Source organism: Pseudopodoces humilis, chromosome 7 (assembly GCF_049639895.1).
Source record: "Pseudopodoces humilis isolate 2021_Gansu_Grassland_sample_001 chromosome 7, ASM4963989v1, whole genome shotgun sequence".
Lineage (NCBI taxonomy): Eukaryota > Metazoa > Chordata > Aves > Passeriformes > Paridae > Pseudopodoces > Pseudopodoces humilis.
In genome coordinates this window covers 26,759,264-26,775,119 of record NC_142206.1, presented here as the reverse complement: position 1 = coordinate 26,775,119, position 15,856 = coordinate 26,759,264, and the positions used below count along the sequence as shown (strand labels likewise).

The window sequence follows — 15,856 nt, the reverse complement described above, 5'->3', positions numbered from 1 at the left end:
TCTGAGGAAGGTGTAGGTGAGAGATGTTCTCATTTTAGCTGTTTCTAGTTGGCTGCATAATTCCAAACCATCAGATTGGTCCTGTGATGTGTAATGTGCTTTTGGCCAAGCATTAGCGTAGGTTTAATTTGCTGGCTTCTGAGAGGCTGGAAGAGGGAAGTGTTTCAAATACTGCCAACTTCCCATTTGTGGTGTGTGATCCCACCCCAGAAATGCAGTGAACTTGAAATACCCTGTTTTAGATTGTAGTTATTGCAAGTGGAACTGGGGAATTTTAGGGTGTGGGAAATAGCTGTGAGATAATTCCCTTAGTCTGTCTCAGCTGAGAGGTTGAATCATTTTGTTCATAGTAATTCAGCCACAATTAAATGACAGGGAGAGTGTGTTGATGCCATTGCATAGTCCACCACAGATGAGCTAAGTAAACTAAACTAACTAAATAAAGCCTACCCTCATGGCTTACAGTGCTGCCATTCCCAGGATGAAGGTACAGTGCTGCAGAGTGGGTTGTGCATAACCATCTACCTTGAATTAAATCCAAGTAACTTGGTAGAAATAACGATGTGATAGCTGTAATAATTCAGATGGGTTAAGCAAGATTTTCAAACTGTCATTGAGCAGCTGAATCATACTTGGCATGCATTGATTCATGTAATTTCTACAGCAGTCATGACAGCTGATAGGGGAGGACACAGAGGGGTGATAGCATCTTAAGTCAACAGTGTAGGATTCACCAAAGATTGTCAGAACTTTAAAAGCATACAGCCAGCCAGCAGCTTGAATGATGTGCCCCATTCCTTTATTTCTATGTACATGGATAAACATTTTATTCCCTAGTTATGTTTTTTAAAGGCTGGATAGCTGATTGAAATTGCAGATCTACATGTGCACATAGTTTTCAACATGTAAGAATATGTACTTTACATGCACAATTAAGTGTAAACAGAAAATACAGGGAGGGACACTTTGCATAAAGAGTTGTTGCTGTACAGATTGAATGTAACACTAGGCTGTTTTCTTTAGAAGAGACCAACCAGAAAACTTCAGTGTATCCTGTTATCACTGCAACCATATCCCTAGCAGGACTGGCAGGTTGTTTCCAACACACTAATCAAGATGTCCACAAGCCTGATGCAGACAAGGGACAGTCTGGACTTCCTGAGAACTCTTCTCCTCATTCAGTGTCTGTTTTCAGCAAGAGAGAAGCAAATGATACAGTTGGTGAAAAATTTTTGATGGATCACTGTAGCACTTCCCTTTCAAAGCATTCAGTCCTTCTAGAAATGCCAATGGATAAAACGCCCAAATTGTCAGCAGAACCGTCTGAGCAACACTTGACAATGGCTGCAGTCCCAGCTGAGAAAGGGAATAGAAGGAGGAGAAGGTTAAGGAAGAAGAAAACTCTGAGGGCAGCCCATGTGCCAGACAACAGTGATACAGAGCAGGATATGATTGACTTCAAGCCTGTCCGGAAAGTCAAGGGTGGAAAGGTTCCTAAAGGAGAAAAAGTTACTACATCTACAAGAGAGGAGAGTGGAGTTACTGCTCAAGCAGTAAGAAACAAAGACAAAAATGACAGTGATGCTTCTCTGGAACTAGTGGAAATTTCAGCACCTCAGTGTGATGTGGTTGATGTTGGTTCATCAGAGTCAGGAGATGAGAAACCAGACGATACATCAAAGAGGGATTCATGCAATTCTGTGGATCAAGCAGCCCTAGAGGCATCTTGCTCTGGTTATGATGAAGTGAGCTCCACCAGTGAGATTGGCACAAATTCTAGGAATGATGGGAAAAGAAGGTGAGACTATTGTAGAGCTCTGAAAAGTAAAATTATTAGTATTATATAGTATATTCATAAGAGGCCTCTTTTTCATTCAGAAAGTCTTACATCAGTGACTTCGGGAGTGAAATAAAAGGGGCAATAAAAACTAACTTGGCTTTGGCTTTTTTGGTCAACAAGTGAATGTGTCTTGTTACCTAGTAATTTCCCTTAATCCAAGAGCAGGGCTGCCCAGTTTGGTTTTGAGCTTATCTGTCACAGCACATTTTCCACTAAGTGTAGAGTTTTGTGTTTTGGAGTATTACTTACCCCAGCATTTTGTCTGAAAATGAGCATGCAAAGTCCAATATTGCTACTGTTTATTTTTTGTCTTATAGTGTGGCTGAGATACAGACTTCCATATCATCTCTAAGAGGATCAAAGAATTCTTCAGGTATATCTATTAAGCTTTCCTTCTGATGTTTCGTATGTAGTATCTTGCAGGACTTTGTGTTAAATCTTGATCAGCCTGCTTCCATTGGGGAATTTTGCCCTGAAGATAAAAACTTACACTCAAAACTGAAGTGGGAAGTGACACATACTCACATCATCTTACATTGAATGCTTTGTGTCTTGACTCCTCCACATTTCCCTGCATTTCCCACATGAGCACTATTCCTCCACAGTCTCTGTAGAGCTCTAGGACAAGCAGTAATACAATCTCTTTTTAGTTTTAAAGATAGGTCTGGACTTAGTCATATGAAGGTCTTTTTAGCACTTTATATTGCCCTCTGTCACATTCACAGTCCTGCTGAAATCCACAATGAGATTTGACTTAAAGGTTCTGAGCCCATGAAACGGTTCTGCTGGTTGACAGCAGCGTGTTTTCTTGACTGTGTTCCCATACTGAAAAGTACATGTCTCTGTCCTACAGAAGTGTCTTCAGAGCCAGGTGAGGATGAAGAACCTACTGAGGGAAACTTTGAGGGACACTTGGCTGCAGTGAATGCTATTCAGATTTTTGGGAATTTGTTGTATACCTGCTCAGCAGACAAAACAGTTTGTGCCTACAATCTTGTTGTAAGTAAGGTTGTGGGAGTGGTGTTATTGCAATCACAAGGTTCTTTTGTAATGCCCTACTGTGTAGTAAAGGAAGCAGCTGCTTCTTCAAGCTTATAATTTATTTTATACTGTTCTTCAAACCTCTCTTCTCCACCTCCCCAACCCTTTCTCCCTATGAGAGGGGCAAGGAGAGATAGATGGCCACATATATCCTGATTTTTTCAGCTGTCCTACCTTATTCTATTAGGTACATATTTCAAGAGGTGTTATGGGCCTTTATGCTGATAGACTCCATGCTTTCCTTTTTAGAGCAGGAAGTGTGTGGCCATCTTTGAAGGACATACTTCAAAAGTGAACTGCCTTTTGGTCACTCAGACAAATGGGAAGAATGCTGCACTCTACACTGGCTCAAGTGACCACACTGTCAATTGTTACAATATCAAGGTACTCAAACTCTGTTGGTTTACATATGCTGCATTTTATGCAAGTGTTTCTTTACAAATAAAAATTTTAAAAGCCTTCCAAACCCATATGATCTGGACATGAACACCACTTAATACATCTTTAGAAAAGAGCAGGGGGAAAAAAACAGACAAGCAAGACAGCAAACCAGTAATGATTTACTAATCAGTTGACTAATCTTTTGACTAGCTTGTCAGTAGAGTTTTTGCCAGAACAGCATGGCATAATCCCAAATTTTGGGAATACCAAAGTGCAGGATAGCTGTTTGGCTGTGAATCTTATTTCCTCTTCCTGTATTTTAACTTCATTGCTTATGGAAGGCACTGCTCTCTGCTCCATCTTTAGAGCGGCCATAGAGAGAACAGGTATCTGTTTTGCTGAGGGCATGTGAAAGAGTAGACTGAGGCTTCCTGAAGCTGGATATTTGAGGCTAAATGATAAAAAGACTTGCTCAACCTGTGACTTGAAAGACTAGAAAGCATGTATCTGCCTCAGGGAGCAAACTGCCAGATGTTTTAAACTCTTTAAGTTCCCTGTGGGGAGCTTAATGGGGAATCCTCAACCAGATAATAGATGGTTTTCATATGTATATATATACAGTCAGAAGTCTAAATTTCTATACACATTAAAGGTTGTGATTAGAACAAAGTGTTAAGGGTTAGAACTGGTTGCTGAACTACAGTCAAGCCTTAGCGATTGATGGCCCTGATTAAAATGAGGGTCAAACTGCCATGTGACACCAGACTCTCAGATATTTTTCTCCAGTTCTGTTGGTTTAAAAAGTGAAAATCATCATTCATTTAAGGCTTTTTTCTTGAATTGTTTTCAGTTAATGAAAATCTTTAAGTACTTCTTTCCATTGCTAGACCAAAGAGTGCATGGAACAGTTTAAATTGGAAGATCGAGTGCTCTGTTTACACAGTAGATGGCGGATCCTTTATGCAGGTCTTGCAAATGGCACTGTGGTTACTTTCAGCATAAAGGTTAGTTTGTTTAAATATTGGCACCTGAAAGCCTATTGTGATACTGTTTCTTTCCTCTGTGTTTCTTTCCATTCTTTATCTACAGTAGTAAATATATTTGTAATGAACTCATTTTGGTATAAATGGTCACTGTTGGCCCCTTTTGGTTGTTTATTTTGTCCATGCATGAAGCTGTCCTATCTACCTGTCTCTTTGTTTACTTTTCTTTCAGGTGCTGTATTGTTATGTTTTTCTTTAAGGTTCCTCCTGGTCTTCATAATATAAGGAGTTATTTCTTTGATTTGGAAACTTAATTGTTAAGTTAGTCAGTGTTATAGCAAAATTTTAATTCTTGAATACCATTTCTTTCTTCCCCCACCAGAATAATAAACAGCTTGATACCTTTGAATGCCATGGCCCTAGAGCAGTGAGCTGTTTAGCCACAGCTCAGGAAGGAGCACGCAAGTTGTTGGTAGTGGGCTCCTATGACTGCACCATCAGTGTGCGAGATGCACGGAATGGGCTGCTTCTCAGAACCCTGGAAGGTCACAGCAAGACTATTCTCTGCATGAAGGCAAGTGTCTCTGAAAATATATTTTGCACAAAGAATGCTTAGAATGATGAGCAGATTGTGATAGGAAATAGAGGATTTCTGTATTTTAAGAGAGGTTTTCTCCATCACTTCCTTGGAACACAGCCTGTTCCAATGCCTGATTGTCCTTTCAGTGAACAAACTTTTCCTAATGCCCATTCTAAACTTCCCCTGGTGCACCTTGAGGCTGTTTCCTCTTGTCTCATCACTTGTTAGGGGTTAGGAGCATAATTTCTCTTGCATGAGCAGCATATAAGTAAGTATGCAGCACATCCAAAATTTCCAGGAAACATTGGGCTTTACTGTGCACGTGCAGAACAGCATTCTGCATTCAGTTTGCTTGGTCCCTGATTTGCTGCTGAGCTGTCTCTGAGAATAATCCATAGAGGTAGGGCAAGTTACCTGTTGGGCTGCAACTTAAAAGCTTCTTATGTCACTTGTGAAATGTCAAAAATCATTGTAATATATCTAGCTCTTACATAAAGGTCTCAGTGTATGCTTTTTCCTTCATACTCTTGATTGATTTTAAGGCTTCCAAGCTTAGGAAATATTACAGCACAACTTTAAACTAAATAGTGTCTTAATATTTTGCTTGTCCCTTTCATATCTGATACAAAATATAATACTTTTTTTTTTTGTAAGGTTGTGAATGATCTGGTATTCAGTGGTTCCAGTGATCAGTCTGTCCATGCCCACAACATTCATGTAAGTCTCATATAGAAAGATGGATTAACTTTTGCTATTAAGGCACTGAATTTGTATGCTATAAAGTCAGTACTTCCAGAATATTTGACTGACTGGTGGGGCAGATTGCTTCCAGAAGAGGAAGTCTTATGATTTTGTGAATGTGACTATGTAACTCTGGAGGCATGAAGAGGCTACATAAACCTGCTGACTCTTGTCACATGATAGGCAATGCCTTTTTATCTGGGCATCTTGTTTTTGCAAATGTAACTATAGACATGCTGATAATATGGAGAAGGTTCCAAGAAAAACCATGTGAGATATTGTGGTGGGGAAAAAGTTTCTTTATTAGTGGAAGAACTTGAGGAGCACTGTGCTCCATGCTAGATGGTTCAAAAGCATCATGAATGCTTTGTCTCTAGCTTACCATTCTCTCCCTCTTTTGCACCATCTTCCCCTAGTCCTAGCAGAACCATTCATGTAGTTATGCAGCAAGTTAGATTAAGTAACTTACCAGAGGAAAATTTTAGTACATTTCTGTGTATTTAGCTGAATTTGCTGAATGATCTTTGTCATGACATAAATAGTGCTAATACTAATAGCATGGTACTAGTTTCAGGATAGGTGAGAATATGTAACTAATGATGGAAACAGAAACAATTAGGTTGGAAAAGACCCCTGAGATCGTGTCCAACCTGTGACCAAACACCATCATATCAGCTAGACCATGGCATTGTCAGCATCCAGTCTTTCCCTAAATGCTTACAGGGACAATGACTCCAACACCTCCCAGGGCAGCCCTTTCTAAAATCTAATCACTCTTTCTGTGAAAAATTTCTTCTTAGTGTCCAGCCTCTTCTGGCACAGCTTGAGGTCATTTCCTCTTGTCCTGTTGCATGGGAGAAGGGGCTGACTTTCTCTGGCTACACACTCCCTTCAGGGAGTTGTAGAGAGTGATAAGGTCCCCCCGAGCCTCCTCCTCTCCAGGTTTAACAACCCCAGCTCCTTCAGCTGCTTCTCATTACACTTGTGCTCCAGACCTTTCAACAGCTTCTTTCCCTTCTTTAGACTCACTCCAGTACCTCAGTGTCCTTCCTAAACTGAGGGGCCCTTGAGATGTGACCTCACCAGTGCTGAGTTCACGGGAAGAATCACTTCCCTTCCCTGGTCCTGCTGGCCACACTATTCCTGGTGTAGGCTGCGACACCATTGGCTTTTTAGCCACCTGGGCACACTGGTGACTCCTGTTCAGAAGCAGAAAAAGAGAAGAGAGAACTTTACAAAGACCCATGCATTTCTATTGTACTGGAATGGCTCTGTGTTAGGATGGGCAAACAAAAGGATAAATAATATTTGATCATATTCAAATATGATTCCTTCACAGGGAATGGAAGTCTAATAAAGGTTGTTTCCATATTTTAGTAGTGAGCACTGAAGTGAGCTAATAAAGGTTGTTTCCATATTTAGTAGTGAGCTACCCTACATGGATGAGGTGAACCTATTTGTTCTTTTGGTTTTTCAAACCAAACGCCTATTTACCTTCGCTTTTTCTTGATGCAGACTGGAGAGCTGGTACGGATCTATAAGGGCCATAACCATGCAGTAACGGTTGTGAACATTCTTGGGAAAGTCATGGTGACAGCATGTCTGGATAAATTTGTTCGTGTTTATGAACTACAGGTAAAAAAATAGGTGGTTAGTAATTACATTTATCTAATATGTGTTAATTAATGATTTTGAAGTCAAATAGAAGTCATCTTTGTACTTTCTGGTCTCTAGCCCATCCCTCTTTTTCCTGTCACCCAGTATATATAGTTGTCTCACCAGTCAAAATACATGGGTTTTAAAGAATATAACCTAAACCACTTTTTTAGAACCTGGGTTATTCCAAGACAATGACAGCTCAGAAAAGTGGGAAAATGTTAGCTTTGTCTGCTGAGATAACAAGTCCTTAGTTGGACAAAAAGACTCCCAGAAGCAATGTAAACAAAAGTGAGCTTTCAAGGTGACTATAAAGTTTGGAATCCACCATAGCAGTTTAATTGCTACCGAATAAACTGCTCTTGGAAGTATTATCCTTTAGATGTCTGTGAAAAATGGCTCCTAAAAATGTCATGCTATTAAATGTCTGTTTCTTTCCAGTCACACGACCGCTTGCAAGTCTACGGAGGCCACACAGATATGATTATGTGTATGACCATCCATAAGAGCATGGTAAGTCCTTTCTTTTCACCATTCTTAAAGAGAAGGTTGTAATTGCCACAGGTACATACAAGACAGTTTAATTTCTTCAGATAAAGAAATCAGCCTGCTGTTTGGCTGCATTTCCAAGTTGCTCTCAGTCAAAAAATCAAGTGGCTATAACAGCTTTATATGTATGTAATAATATCGTCTGGTGAAAAATCACTGTTCAGCTTACTGTAGTCTTAATACAACAGTTCTTTTTGCAGTTATGATTACAGCAAAGACACTAGAAATAGTAAAATACTTCTGCTTTTTCAAGTGTCAATCCTGTTTAACTTTTACTTAAGGGCATCACTCAGGTGCTGGAGAAATACTTCACCCAAAGCCAAACCTCTAGCAACCTTTGACAGAACATGAACAAAGGTGTGCAGTTGATTCAGGTTTAGAGGTTTCTCCATGCATCTGACTTACAAGATAAATTTCAGAAGCACTTCTGGATAAATATTTCTTAAAATAGTTTTTAAAAGCACTTATTTGTCTGCATGTCTAGGAATTTGTTTGGAAGGTTTCTTTGAGACTGTAAAATGAAAGGTATAGTAGTGATCTGTATAATAATAATAGAAAAGTTAAGTCCAAAGGAACAGATTTCCTAATAATTGGAATACATTCTGCCCAGGCATCACATCTCATGTGAGTCCAACCTGAAGCTTGAACTGTGCCCCAGCAGTGGTCTGTTGTGGGCATTCTCAATTAAAAGAAGGGTTCAGATGAGAAGTTTAGTGATGAGTGAAAGGATCTGCATTAGTCTTTCTGAAATACTGGTGTTCTTCTACACACTTCCTCTCCATCCTATTTTGATGTAATTAATTAAGTCCTGGAAATATATTCAGCTTGACATTTACACCTACATATTTTTTAACTTTAGTGTATAGTACCATAATTTAAACTTTTCTGAACTGTTACACACACGACACTATCAACAATAGAGGTTATGGAAGCATTTCTTATTCATCTGTTAGTTTTTGTGAACTATGAATGCAAATATTAAAATAATTTAATAATTTGATTGTACCTATTTTTTAAATGTAGACGCCTTGCATACTGATATTTCATTGTTTTTACCTGCACTGAAGTCTCCTTCAAAATTTTACTTTTTTTTCCTCTTTTAGTCCCAGCTTGTTTATCCATAAATGTTTCTTTTACAGATCTACACTGGATGCTATGATGGCAGTGTCAGAGCTGTGAGGCTTAATCTGATGCAAAATTATCGATGCTGGGTAATTAGCAAATTGTATTTAGTCTTCATTATTGAATTTTCTGGGGGTGGGCTCTAGTCACTTAGTCTTGGGTAGTTTGACCTTAGATTTTTCATAATTCATTATTATTTTAAAGTGTGTATGTACTTTTAAAGTATATATCACTTAGGTATATATCACTAGTTTAATTTTTTGTTGTCTTCACTGTGTGTATATATGTGTGTGTGTGTGTGTTGCTTTGGGGCAAGTTGTTAGTGTAAATTACTGTTCTTTCTGGCAGTTTTTAGACATATCACTATTTAATACCAAAAACTTTGGCTGAGTGACATAGAAAAGCTGATTTACTGTGATAAATAAGTTAATTAAATTCCAAATGACTTTGTCGTAGGTAAGCTTAAATTTTGTAAAGGTTTAATTCCTCTCTTCCTCCTGCCATTCCTGCTCATGGGTCTAGGCTTGGCTAAAGGCAGGAAAATTTTCTTTAAAGCTGTAATTAAAGGAATAAAGACCATGGAAAATGGAAATTGAATAAGATAAAAAACTTACAGGATTTGGCAGGTGTGCTTACAGCCTTGGAAGAATATTGGGAAATTGCAGGAATTAAAATTAGCAAAAATTGTATTTCCCTGGCTTATTCTGGTGTGTTGGGTTTTTTCCCAGTGGCATGGATGTTCACTGATCTTTGGAGTTGTGGACCATCTGAAACAACACCTGCTAACCGACCACACCAATCCAAATTTTCAGACCCTGAAATGTCGTTGGAAGAACTGTGATGCTTTCTTTACTTCCAGGAAAGGTTCCAAGCAGGTATGTGGTTAAAATAACATGGCTGTATTTGGTAATATAAAGTACTTTGTATCACCACAATTGTGGACTTGATCTTATTTCTCTTAAAAAGGCTTAAATTTTTCTAACCTTGGCAGGCTTAAATGCATGTGGTTACAGTCATCCAGGGCTAACAGTGTTCAGTTCAGCCCAGGCAGATGAACAGTGCAGCTATGATAATTTGACATACGATCAATTTAAAACAGTTTGATCCTAAAATATTACATGGAAATGGTAGAATTCTCAAAATATTAAAGAAAATCTACTCAAGATATTAGGAAGTTTATGAAGGAAAAATAACTTTTTAAGATGAAAAAACATCTGCCTTAAAAACAGGTTTTTATCCTTTTAATTTTTATTTATTCCTATCTCTTTCATGGTTGTTTATTTTTCACATGAGATTGTTTTTGCTGACAATCTTTAAATAAGTCATGCATAAAAAATTAAAGAAGAAAATGAAGAAGGCTTAAGAGTTGGATTAAGTGATGTGGAAAGGATTGTGGGATGGGTGTAAGGAGGGCTGTTACCTATAGACTGATTGGTATAATCTGCATTTTAGTCTTTGGCGCAGTATAAGCTGCCTTCCTTTGAATGCTTTCCAAAGTATGGAAAGGATGGAGGTTTCTTCAAGGATTAACAAACAGTAGAATTCTTAATTTCTCTTTAAGTCTGGGCTTTAGATATGATGTGTTTATTTAATTTACTCTTCTAATCAAAAAGGAAACTGTTTTTTATTTCCCTTTAATCATGTGGGATGTGAAACACTTCATATGTGATTTAGTAGCTTGACAATGATAATATTTATCTTTTTAGAGGCTTTAAGCCAAGCAAATGTATATTATCTTGAATGTCACCTTCACTGAGGCTTCAAAGACTTTTGCAAAGAATTTGCAATAGAATCTTTTGCAAACTTTTTTGTGCAGTTTGTTGTGATAATCATAATGATTTTTTTTAATTGACTTCTGTTTTTTTTCTAGGATGCTGTAGGACACATTGAAAGACATGCTGAGGATGACAGCAGGATTGACTCGTGAAGTTTTTCACCTCCCACATTGGGAAGTAATTTTGTATGTCAAAATTATTCCAAATAATGTCAGTTTCTTACTCTGGTCTTTCCTCTTTCTTTCCCTACTTGGAATGTAAAAACTGAGTGGGGCTGAAATGCATTGCTACAGAGACTGCAGGTTTTGTTATACTCTGTAGAAATAAGGCTGGTAATTAAGACTTAGCCCAAGTTCTTGCAAGTTTTTAGTTCATTGGTGGACAAGAATATTCCTTCCTCTTGTCTGCCTTGTTTTTTTTGTTGTCTCTTTTCAGATGGTTTTATTTGTTTTTTTAAGAAGTACAGTCTTTGGGAAGTCCAAAGGGGTGTTGAAAACTTAGATTACACTAGGTGCTGCTGTTTGCAAACTCAGCTTGCAGCCTATTATGTGTCCAAGGTGTGTCAGGTTTTGTTGTATCCAATTTTTTTAGCTGATTTTAATAAAATTCTGTGAACCAGAATATCACAAATTCTAACAATGTAACCTGAATATCCAGTGTACGTTTTTACTTTCTTCATAAAAATAAAAGTTATTTTATGGAGACTGGAATAAATTAATTTTTTAATGTTAATTGTATGTAACTTATTTTTTATTCCTTGTGTAAAACTTGCTGTAACTGGCACAATATATACAGTGATAGATACCATACCTCTTGAGGTATTTTGTTTATTTTGAGGAAAGTGGTTATTTCTTGAGAGAGATGCCAGTAGCAGCAAAACAACCAAAACAGTGGCTCTACTCACATGCTTTGCAATCTTAGTCTTTTTCAGTATAGGTCCAAATGTATGGGAAAAAAGTTAAGTGGTGTTTGTTTCTCTTTTAGTTAAAGAGCAGTGTAACCACCACTGCTGTCTTGATAAAACACCGTAATTGGATTGCTGATTTTGTGGAATCTTAGTGACTGAGCTTTGCAGTCCCATATCCTCATGGCATAGCAAACCAAGAGAAATGCAAAGGCACTGTGTGTCTGAGTGCATCCACTTTGGTAGTGTTTTGTTTCTGTTGTGAACTGGCTTAATTGTCTTGGGCTGTATGAAGTTCACAAAAACTCAACTGGAAAGAATGGAACAGGGTTTTAAAGTCTAAAGTTCTCAAGCAGAAGCTGAGGATATGAAATGCATATCACATGTAAAAGTCTTGTTTCTCCTAATTCACAGAAGGTACCACAGTGAGGCCAGTGCAGAAGGGAAGACTGAGCTTGTCAGGGTTCTCCTGCAGGTGTCCCCTTGAGTGGGATTGCTTCACCTCAGAAGTTCAGTGAAATGTCCTTCTGGCACTTGCCATCCTCTCTCCCCTCCCCAATGACACTAATTTATGACAAAGAACCCTCTTAACACTGAGTCAAATCTAGCAAGGAGCTTTGTGTTCACTTTTGCCTAACTTTGGTGCTCAGGATAAAATAAGCAGAGGTTTTCCCAAGCTGTAAGAGAGGGTGAAGGCAGTGAACTGAGCTGCTTGTACACAAATTCAGTGCTTTTCAAAAAATCCTGAGTGGACTGTTTTTACTGGGTATCTTATTCACAACCACTTTCAAACTTGTCAACCATAGACCAAATAAGTTTTATAGCCTCATTCTTTGACTGTAAAGAAGCCTTTTTAGGCCAAGAAAGTGAATAATTCAGGAAAGCTCATGGATGTTCCACTGCCATCCAATCAAGGAACTTCAGGGCCTTCTCTGGAGCACACTGGTTTTGTATTATCTTAGCAGACAAGCAGAATTGCTCTGACTGATGGATATTATTTGTGAGATGGAAGGAAAATAAGAATGAGATGTAGTAGCATCCTACTTCAAAGACATGGGAATCTCTGAGGTTCCAGTGCTTTTGTGGTGATTGAGTTTGTTTATTTTTTATTAAGCTGTTTGTGGATAGCAAAGAGCCCCAATATGTGGCTCAGACCTCAGGCTGTTCTGAGGGTGTTCTTGTTTTGGTTTTTAGGGGATGTGTGTTTGTGGTTTTGGTGCTGGGCTTTTTTAATTTTTCTTTCTATGGACTGTGGATGAAGCAGTTCAATAGAGAATCAAGTCTGGGGAAGTCTTTAAGCAGTGTAGATGTTTTAGGATGGAGGGTGTAATGCTCTAAAGCCTGAGAGCATTTGTTTGGGTTTTTTGATGACCTAAAAGCAGAAGACTGCATAGTACTTAAACCATTTCCAAAGGTGATGGTATTCAGGAGTTCTGAGAGTTTTTTGAACCATGATGAGGGAGCATGTAAGTGTGGCATAAACAGGGTAGGCATCCTAAACTGTCCTTCATGGACTGTGCTGCAAGTGAAGGTGTGGAGGTGTGTCCCGAGGACAAGCCTGTGGGGCAATAGTGGCATTCTGAAAAACGTGTGTGAGAGTAGATTTTGTTACTTCTCCCTTGTGAGTCTTTACATTCTTTCAGCTGTTTTCAGGAACATATAAGGATCTTTGTCATTAGTTGTTGCAATAAACACAGTTATGACACTTTATTTGCATTCCCATTTGCTTGTTGGATTTATCTTTTCTAGTTGGTGGAAGCAGTCTTTTTTTGTGTGGTGGTCCATGATATTTCCTTAGCTGTCTTGAAAACAATCCTCCTGAAAAGTCTGGGCTACTGAAGTCCAGCTTTAGCAGTTGTGTCTTTTGCTGCTTTGTAGGTCATTTCAGATACATTGTAAGAGATGGGAAAATAGCAGAGCTGCATGAGTGAAAAATTTTACTTCATAAATCAGAAACAATTTTTTAAAATCCTTGGGTTCAGAGGAAAATGCTGTTTTTTCATGAGGATATCTTAAAAGGATTTGCTATAAAGTGGTGCAGCTGTGGAAATCCCCAGGCCTCTCTGGAGTTCTGTGGAGTGGTTTCCTATTTGTTCAGCTGGAATTTGGTGCAGATTTCACAACTGGCCATTTACTTCATCTGGAGGCAATTGCAGAACAGAAATGCCAAAATAATGTTTGTTGGTATTTGTTAGTGAGATCCTCTCTGGTCTTGCAACTGAGGGTTTTGACTCCTGATATACCTCTAGCTGAAGAATACAGTAACTTTGGCAAGATGGGCTGTTTGTGACATTTAACACAGTAATATTTGCATGAAAAGCAGTACTGCACATCTGAAGCCAGTTTCAGGATTACTTATTTTTGGTTTTGGTTTGTTTTTTATGCAAGTAAAAAATTGTGGGTGGAAGAGTGAGTAGAGTGCAGATTTATTTTGTGATTAGCTGTGGATTTTTTATTAGTCTACTGTTAAAAAAAGTTTTGGACTTGCTGTATGACAGCCCTTTAGGGGCCTTTCAGGATTGGTCTATATTAGTTTCTCCTTTCTCCTTCAAATTTCAGAGAAAAATAACAGCTCTCTGGCAGTGCAAAACACTCTGGCCTAACGCTGCTGCTTCTGTACGTGGAAGGGGATGGAGGGAAAACTGCATCTCTTGGTACAAAGATGCATTAAATATCCAGGCTTCTGCTTACCTTGTGTCAGTTATATGTGAATTAGACTTTAAACGTAGTATCAGCACATAAGTTGGCTTCTGCAAAATAGCAGGAGCTTGGCTGTGTGGTGTGTTTGAAGTAGTGCAGTTCTTAATGCACATTTTCAAACAGTACAATCATGCTGGATCAAGGTAAATTATAACTGCAAACTTGTAAATGGCAGGGGAAATGTTTTTGTTGGGAAAATACTTTTCCCTTAAGTTGAATTAAAACACAGGTACAGGTGAATCTTGTTTTTTTTCTTGGGCCTGTATTGTACTATAATTCAAGCAGTCTGAGTTGTCCAGAGTTGCAGAATATGTGAGGAAGGATGAGGAAACGGTTTCAGCTGCTGTTTGTAAAATAATTAATCCTCAAAGAGCAAACTGTGTAGGTATATATTCTGTTATATGCGCCTGCCAGCTTCTCAGATTTCATTTTGCTGTAACGTTAAACAGTCTTCTTAAAGAATGGAAGTGGAATAGAACAACTTGATTGAATATTTAATAATGTAAGCTGTGTAAAACATGTGCACAGATGGATCATGTTTTTTTTCTCTCATTTTGGTACAAAGCTGTGAGTGTAATAACAAAACTTTACATGGCAAAAGAAGAAATAAAAAAAATAAAGTTCTTTATATTGTTATGGTTTGTCTGTTTCTCCTTTGTTTTAAATAGAATGATTCTTTCACAGGATTTGGTAGAATTTTATTTGTTTGGGATTTTTTTCCTGTTCTGTGAGTGCTGGATAAAATCAAACAGGCCACTTTGAAAGCTCCAGCACTGGCAGGAATGTTACAGGTGTTCAGGAATCTCAGACCTAGTCATTTGGCAGGGAAATGAAACTGTCCACCCAACTGCTGCCCCCAGGCTGATGTGCTGCGTGTCTTGCTTCATGGCCCATTGCTAGGGAAGTTCTCTAGAGCTGTAGAACTTGTTGGCAGTTCACTCACCAGAAGTGTATAAGGACCATTTTTGAGTTGCCAATTAAAAATCCTGATTTTTATCTTTTAACTGATAGATTTTGTTTTTTCTTGGAACATCCCAACTAAGAGCATCTCTGCCATACTTGTATGGAAAACAGTAGCTCAGTGGAGGTAAGGCATGGCTGGAAGCCAGGGCTCCAAGTGTTCCAGTCATCTTAAAAACTATTTGGGTTAAAAAAACAGTTGAATTTGAAGGACAATAGCTGTTCTTTAAATAAATTATAGGACTTTCTTCCTCTTTCAGAGTAAGTTACAGTGCAAGACAACATTAAGAACTTTGCAGTCAAAAGGTTTTCTGCTTCTTAGTGACCTTTCAGTTAAATGTACTACTCACTGGAATAACTTTGAGTTGATGCTACAATTTTTTTTTTTAATTTTGCTTTACATTAGAGGATTGCTTTGCTACTTTTTATTACTAGAGAACTAAGTAAAAGGTTCTCCTGACAAAGTCTGGTATTCGTTGCATGTTTTATTTTTCCTTCCATTTTTTATATTGTATTTGTGAAAACCTGTCATCCTTTAAGCTGTTAGCAAGGAAACCTCTCAAGTGCACTTTTTTTTTTTTAATGTATTCAAGGAATAAACTGGCAAATATTTGAGATATTAAG

General features: G+C 38.2%; 1 protein-coding gene across 3 annotated transcripts in view; it reads left to right on the top strand.

Annotated features, from left to right (window-relative positions):
- Nucleotides 1-14,908, top strand: part of ZNF106 (zinc finger protein 106) — a 40,336-nt gene extending 25,428 nt beyond the window's left edge. Inside the window, exons 11-22 of one of the 3 annotated variants that reach the window (XM_005522501.3) lie at nt 1,027-1,798; nt 2,158-2,213; nt 2,694-2,839; nt 3,131-3,265; nt 4,150-4,266; nt 4,628-4,819; nt 5,480-5,542; nt 7,082-7,201; nt 7,664-7,735; nt 8,911-8,982; nt 9,622-9,768; nt 10,764-14,908. In XM_005522501.3, coding sequence (XP_005522558.2) covers nt 1,027-1,798; nt 2,158-2,213; nt 2,694-2,839; nt 3,131-3,265; nt 4,150-4,266; nt 4,628-4,819; nt 5,480-5,542; nt 7,082-7,201; nt 7,664-7,735; nt 8,911-8,982; nt 9,622-9,768; nt 10,764-10,820 — 1,949 coding nt within the window. In that variant the 3' untranslated portion in view covers nt 10,821-14,908. Of the gene's footprint in view, nt 1-1,023; nt 1,799-2,157; nt 2,214-2,693; nt 2,840-3,130; nt 3,266-4,149; nt 4,267-4,627; nt 4,820-5,479; nt 5,543-7,081; nt 7,202-7,663; nt 7,736-8,910; nt 8,983-9,621; nt 9,769-10,763 lie in introns of those variants that run through there. The other 2 variants (XM_014251921.2, XR_015772893.1) reach the window with 2 other exon arrangements.
- The last annotated feature ends 948 nt before the right edge of the window (nt 14,909-15,856 follow it).